At 41.3% G+C, this 7500-nt stretch overlaps 1 protein-coding gene across 4 annotated transcripts in view; it reads left to right on the top strand.

Annotated features, from left to right (window-relative positions):
- The window catches only part of LOC137984950 (uncharacterized), a 35221-nt gene that overhangs the window by 23263 nt on the left and 4458 nt on the right, over nucleotides 1-7500 (top strand). For 3 of the 4 annotated variants that reach the window (XM_068832315.1, XM_068832317.1, XM_068832316.1), the window contains exons 2-4: nucleotides 59-180; nucleotides 3610-3663; nucleotides 5552-7500. The exon at nucleotides 5552-7500 is cut by the window's right edge and continues 4458 nt beyond it. In XM_068832315.1, the coding sequence (XP_068688416.1) occupies nucleotides 5585-7500 (1916 nt within the window). In that variant the 5' untranslated portion in view covers nucleotides 59-180; nucleotides 3610-3663; nucleotides 5552-5584. The remainder of the gene's footprint in view (nucleotides 1-58; nucleotides 181-3609; nucleotides 3664-5551) is intronic. The other variant, XM_068832318.1, reaches the window with a different exon arrangement.

Below are 7500 nucleotides of genomic sequence, written 5' to 3'. Positions count from 1 at the left end.
CAGAAGCTAAAACGATCACTGCTCACGTCACTAAAGTTTGGGTTAATATCTGTTGCAGGACGACGTACATCTCTGTTGCTAGTTGTCTTGGAGACGGAAAATTGATCGGAACCATTGTACTTCCGGCTTCGTATATCATTCAGCTTGCGTAGAGGAGAATTTCAGTGACATCTAGCCAAGGTGAGATCAGATTGACCTGTTACACTCGTTGTAAGGACTGCAAGAGGCTTGCCCCATTGACATGTGCATGAGTTCTCCGTGGAATGTTAAGTTGGGAAGTGGTTTACAGCTTTATCATATTAGGCACCGGTCTTAAATTAGAGGCGGAAAATGGAAGGCGATCGTCTTCAAATTTTCCTGACTTCGTTTTTGTAAAGCTTTTTCGTTATTTGCTTACAACCCTCCCCTTCTCTACTCACTTGAAAATCGCAGTTCAATCATTAAAGCCTGGACCGTAAATTTATTTATTTATCTATTCATTTACCAAGTAAGTCTTCACTCTTAAAAGAGTATTGCAGACTGCTATCGTTTATCACGGTGGTATATATAATATTTCTCAAGGTTGTTTATATCATATTTATCACGATGGAAAATATCATTTTTACCTCAATTTCTTGTAATTTTGCAATCTGATTGGCTAATTTGCCGTTGTCAATAATAGCCTAGACAAAGCTGCTCGCGTCATGCTCGCGTCAATTTGTCACGCAATGTAATACCCAATATAATCAGGAACGCTGATTTTGGGAAATAAACCGATCATATTGCTAGAAAGTTGTAGACAACTCTTGCTCTTTCTTTGTGTCATGGTTTTGGTCACGCTCTGAAATAAACACTTTCTTTCTCGTCGAATATTGTGGTAAGAAACAAATCGAAGGTGGTTCAGCGTTGTCTGTACTCTTATCGACAACGATATTCGTCATCAGAGTGGTCAAAATTTTGTGGCATCACGAGGCGTAGAAGAGTCCTAAATATTGACCGGTAGCCTGGGAGCAGGCCGTTCGAGAGACTGGGTTTGGGTGTAGAATGTGGGCCTCTACTTCTCTCCCACCGCAGAGAGAGAGCGTGCTCGCTGGCGAATTGACCGGTTGCCAACAGAATATTTGCAAAGGGACGTTGCCCTTCACTGTGCTGTTAACGAAACTGTTGTGCGATAAAGAGGTAAGTTTTTCAGCAGTCTTTATGAAGCCCCTTCTACAACTAACTAAACCTGTATGGCTTGTATCATTGATTTAAAGGCAAGCACAAGGTACAAGGTAAAATGCGTCGTAAATGGCATAATTCGGGATATTGTTCTTTAGTTCCTTATGTCGTGTTATCTTTAAAAGAGCCCCTTTGGGTAACTCATTTTTGCTCATTGCACTTAAGACCATTACCAGAAAGCTGATAGTTCAAGGAATAGCAAATATTTCCACGGCACTTGTTAAACCGGGGAAGAAAAAAATGGCATGTCATTTGAGTTGTGGGATAGTAAAATTCTTCTTGTAGACCGGGCTGAAACAGCTCATAACGACCGTGCTGTGTGGACTCGCACATATCATTTCTGCTCCCAAGCATTACTTTTTCGACTTGTTCTTCCTGTTCAGCATAAAGAAATGACTGAATGCTTTTGATGGAACGGGTTGGCGAAATTGTCCTCGGTCACCCCTTCCTGTTTCATTAATTAGATGCAATAACAAAATCTGACACTTTCAATCAATTTTATTCTCTTTAAAACAGGAACTACAATGCTTGATGCCATTCTCACTAAGCCATTCTTATGCATTTCGTGTGAGCTGTTCTACAGTAAAAACCCGCATACAAGAACACCCATTTTCGGGGTTCAGACTGATTGGGTTCTTATATATCGGGTATTTTAGGTGAAATCAGCCCGAAAGTGTTCTTAAGTGTTCTTAATTTCTTACTTCTAAAAAAATGTAAGGGATTTACTAACTATGATGAAATACATAACTTTGAGAGAAAATTAAACTTACTAGCATTTATACAGAGATCTTAGTGCAATACCACAGTAAAGCTACAGACACTGTTTGTTCTATTAAACTGAAAAGGGAAGAGTTTTTATTTATAAGAACAATTTTCAATTTTCAGGCTGAATGTGTTCTTATATATATGCTCCTCCTTTACCAAATTTCAGCCTGGGTGTCCTTAATCCACATGTTCTTGTATGCGGGTTTTTACGGTAAGTCAGGCCTCGGTTGTTCAAAAGGTGGATAGCGTTATCTACCGGATAAATCACTATCCATTAGATAGCGCACTACTGGTTTCCCTATGACTTATCCACTGGATAGTGATTTATCCGGCGGATAGCGCTATCCTTCGTTTGAACAACTGGGGCCCGTTTCTCGAAAGTTCCGAAAACTCTGCCAACCCCTTGTTTTGAAAATCCGATCTTTTAACATGTTTTCAAGGTAGCAAAAAGCAAACTGACTGCGAAATTTAACGACTTAAACCTTCTCCGTTCTTGAGATACAGAGGGAACAGTGACACCCGAAAATGGCCCGTAAAGTGTCGGGACTTTCGAGGAACGGGCCCCGGGTCTTCAAGAAGTAAATTGCTATTCGGAAACTCAAATGAACCAGGGGATGCATTGAAATTCAGGCAAACTCATTATAAGGCACAAAATGCGAAGCTAATAGTTGCGTTCGCGCGTTCACAGTAAACCTTTACCTACCGCTCATCTTAACAATAAATCGGTCTGGGTTTAATAAAGCAGGCCCAAAGACGCAAACAAAAAAATGTACGAACAATAATGTGGGAGGTTGTGCAGAAATGTCGCTGCAGTTTTCCACGCACATTTTCTCCATGCGATGCACGCATCGTTCGACCGGCTTGTCGCCATCTTGGTTCTTCCACTTCCGGTGTTGCCGTCCCCACCCCTCACACCAATTTTGTCTCGTTTTTCAATTTTTGTTTTTCGTATTTGTGGAAATCAAAAATTGATTTTGAAGTTTGGTGTTGCAGTTTTGGAACTGGTTTTTGCATGTTCGTTTGTTTAAGAAATTTTAGCAAATCCTGTCACATTTCTATTTTCATTAAATCTGAATCAAAGGAAATCTATACTAAGATAGAGCTTTGTCGCTTCATCATGTTTATGTGAAAGGCCAAAACAAAGGAGAATTAAAAATTCACCCATGATTTCTGTTTTTCTGAATATCAAAAATTGAAAATCAAGATTTGTCATTCCTAATTTTCAATTTTCAATTTTGATGAAAATTGAATGGACGGAAGGTACACGGACCACCAACCACTGGATAACTCAATTCGTTTGAATAGTGTTTTATAGCGTTATCCATCTTTCAAACAACCGATTCCTGGCGAGTGTTTCTCAAAGCATCCGAGCTTCTGTCGTGTGCCACCATTCCCTCTTTACCTTAAAACCCAAAACCTCTCCAAGCGTGAAATCTTGCCATATTTTTTTTCCTCTCCTAACTTGAAAACGTGTCAAAGAACCAGCTTTGTAGAGCAAGCCGATGCCTTTTACAGTGACTTCTCTCGCCTGAAAAGCTTTCCGAACTCTGCAGACACGGGCTGCTGACCCTAAGTTGTACAATTTGGGTCTGTATGTTATTATTTAACCAAGTTTTCATTCAGGTTCTCTTTCCCTCCTTGCAGGAAGAGTGAACTGTGAAGGATTGTTGTCTTCATTTAAATAGACTATTATTAAAGGTAAGGAGTGTTGACAGCTGAATAAAGTTTCCCCGTGCTAAGTCTAAAAAAATCCTTAATTACCACCCCATTATCGCGACGATTATAATCCGAAAGCGTACCATTTGCCAAGCCACGTTTTAGGAGCTCGAGACACTGGAGTTTCTGCAAAAACATGTGTGAGACTAACATGCCTTGTTCCCTGTAACTGTAAACAGCTTAGGGATTGTCTCACTAAAAAGTCCATTCTTCCTCTATCGATGACCTAGAGACGGAAGTGAAAAACGTCAGTAAAGGCCTCTTCTGTTGTTCAAGAGATGAGTATGAACGGCTGTACCAATAGATCTGCCAGACAGATGCATCGTTCATTGAACGCTCGCTGTAGTTTGCAAGTTCGCGCCGTGGACGTAGTTTTATTGAATCAATAAAGATGACATGAAGTAAAATTAAAATCGCTGTCCTGGGTTCCTTTTTCGTAAAATGTATCACTGAAAAACATTCAAAACCACACTTTGAACTTGGTATTATTTGCGAAATAAACAAACAAATAAATAAATAAATAAATAAATTAATTAATTAATTAAAGTAAATATAAAAACATTTTTGTATATATACAAATTATTTCATTGGAGACCTCAAGATGGAGGTTTGGCGATCTTACCACAAACGGCAAGCCGCGCTTTGCGGTTAGCGGTTTCACGTTAGCCGTCTGCCCATATTTGGGACTTAAGATTCGCGGGTTAAATAGACGGCAATCTCGTACCCAGAGTCCTCGGGCTTCTTGGTCAGCGGGTGAGCGCCCGGAGAGACTCTGGGATAATCGACTTGAACTATATTTTTGATTGGCCGCTTACGTAACAGTGGTAGTTCGACAGGAAGTCGGTAAGTAATTCGGAAGCCCCAGAATTTGAAGGGAGATTCAAAATCTAAAACTAGTTTCAGTACTGTTTGCGTTTTTCTACCTCAGAAATATATGAATCACAAAAATAAAAAACCACGAGGTTTGAATTATGTCTTAAACCGTACGGGAATTTTCCCACGCTGCTAAAAAGTGATTACTGTTGCTGTTGCAAAAGTACCGTGGGAAAACATTATATCAGTCTCTTTGAGGAGAAATCCGTGAAATAAGGTCTTGTCGAAGCCATTCAGAATTACGGAAACATCAAATCATAGTAGAAGAGGACATTTGTGTCGTTTCCACAAACATTTATCGATCGTGTTCCTTGCTCGATGGCATTCTGAACGATGGAATGTACGCTGAAACAATAAAAATACACTTACCGAAAGCGTCAGAGGTTTCATCTTCACTTGCTCTTACAGCAAGCCAATGATCATTGCTCCAGTTTCTTTGTGTGTAAGGCTAAAATTCTTGTTCCTCGAACAATTTCAACCGGCCATTTCTACTGTTTACGGTTTTCTCTTTTCTGTTTCCGGTTAAACTCAAGCATACGTCATAAGACCGGAACCCACGTTTTCTGGGAAAATGGAGTCGATTATCCCAGAGTCTCTCCGGGCGCTCACCCGCTGGCCAAAAAGCCCGAGGACTCTGGGTACGAGATTGAATAGACGGCTGCCAGGTTTGTTTTCATTCGTTCGTTCACTTCTGTTTTAGCTGAGAAATCGTCTTCAAAATCACGTTTCTATGATCTTTTTAAAGTAGTATTTCCTCTCAAACGTGGGATGGTGATGTTTTACGGTGCAAAAAACCTTGCGGCAAATCACTTACCTCCAGAACGTGTTCTAACCGTACAAACATTAACCTCGAACTGGAAACGTCACGCCAACGCACTGGTCACATGACCTCTTGACGTTCGCGCTTCGCGGGAAATGCTGAAAAACCTCGATCTTAAGGTCTCTATTAAGTGATCCTTTGTACTACTGCTGACATTAACGCAATAATTATTTCTAGCAAGGGCTGACTAAAAGCCGATCCTGACTAAGTATGGCCACCGGACCGGAATACACTGACGACCAACTGAATTACTTCAGGATCTGTATTATCAGTACTGATGTGATAACTGACGGCCTGCGAACAATCTTCAAACAAGAATGGGACAACCGCTACAAGGCAACTTTAGGAGAATGGAAAGACGAGCCCCGAAATGGACTGGACTTCAAAAACCAGGAGTCGCCGAGAAACCAAACAAGAAACCCGCGTCTTTTGGCAACCATGGTTAACGGAAATAGAGCAGAATGGGATTGCACCATGCTCTTTTACGCTATACTCTACTCAGACTGTATTGGAAGAGGCCTAAACGCAGTAGTCCGATCAAATGTGGATGATTTGAGAAATTTTCGTAATCAAAACTTTGCTCATTTGCCACAAGGCCATGTCAAGGAGTCAGAGTTTCAAACTGCTGTAGGTAAAGTTGTAGTTGCCTTTCAAGCACTTGGACTCTCCGATCTGAAGATTCAAGAAACCAGAAATCAGAAGAATTTTCCGACGGACGAGTTACGACAGGTCTTGCAAGAAGTCAACCACCTAAAAGACCAACTGAAAGAAAAACAACAGGAACTTAGGGAAACAGAAAAGCATCGAAAGGTCCTTGAAGAGCAGTTACAAACTGAAGCTCCTGCGGAATTTTGCATTCTCCCACCCAAGCCATCGCACGACGTTGCCGAACGAAATCATGAGTTGGCTAAGATAGGTCAACAGCTAAAGCAACTGAAAGAAACCAACGAGAGCCGAATAACTTCCCTGTACATCTCAGGAAACCCTGGAAGTGGCAAATCTCAGTTAGCCGGCCTTGCCGCAAAGAAATTCTTTGATGACAAAAAACAAATCGCGGGCAAGAATACATTCGTGATGACTCTAAATGCGCAAAGTCTTGATTCACTGTTAGAATCCTACGTCTCTTTTGCTCGTCATCTAAAGTGTTCAGAATATGCAGTCACAAGTACTCTAAACGACAAAGATCTGAAGACGGAGGGGAAGATTGCCAACATAAAGTCATTAATTAGTTCCAAAGTTGAGCTTTACTCTTCGTGGCTGTTAGTGGTGGACAATGTCGTCAGCTTAAGTGGAATGAATCCTCATTTGCCAGAGACCGGAGACACGCACTGGTGTAAAGGTCAGCTGCTGATCACATCGCAAGACACCGCTGCTATTCCTTCAGAAACCTCTTTCAGCAAACACATCTCTGTGAGCAAGGGCATGACACCATCTGACGCCACTTCCTTATTAGCCTCTCTCTCCGGCATCGCTGACGGTGAGACTGAAAAAGAAGTTGCTCGGGCATTAGATTACCAACCCCTTGCCTTAGCAAGCGCCGCTATCTTTGTCAAACAAGTTCGGGAAGCATCTTCGAATTTTGGCTGGAAAGGCTACCTCGAGAAGCTTGAGACGGGTCAGCGTGCTAACACTGAGGCCTTTCTTGCCATGACAAACCAAAGCTACCCAATCGCTATGACCACAGCGATTTCATTGGCCGTGGACGACGCGATGTCATCTGACAAGGTTTTGAATCACGCATTCGGTTTTATTTCTCTCTGTGATCAGCAACCATTAAACCTTGACCTTGTAATAAAGTACATTCTGAATGTCGAGAACGACAGCCATAGCAGTGGATTAGACGAATCTGTGGACGAAGATATCATTGGTTTAAGGATTCGAAAAAGCTCGCTGCTGTTAGTGGAAGAAGACGAGAGTGGCGTCTACGTTCAAGTACATCAAATTGTGAGAAATGTCATCCAAACGAGAATCAAAAAGTATTCAAAGGCTCAATATTTCCAAATCATTCATTGGGGTATTACCTCATTTAATCAGTTTATAAAGGAGAAAAATCTTCACGATAAAAACTCTACTTCTAATAGCTTACAGCTGGTACCTCATTTGAAGTGCCTAATAACAGAAATTGA

This window comes from Montipora foliosa, chromosome 14, assembly GCF_036669935.1.
Source record: "Montipora foliosa isolate CH-2021 chromosome 14, ASM3666993v2, whole genome shotgun sequence".
NCBI lineage: Eukaryota > Metazoa > Cnidaria > Anthozoa > Scleractinia > Acroporidae > Montipora > Montipora foliosa.
Note: the sequence above shows the minus strand (reverse complement) of the source record. Positions and strands in the feature narration are given on the sequence as shown.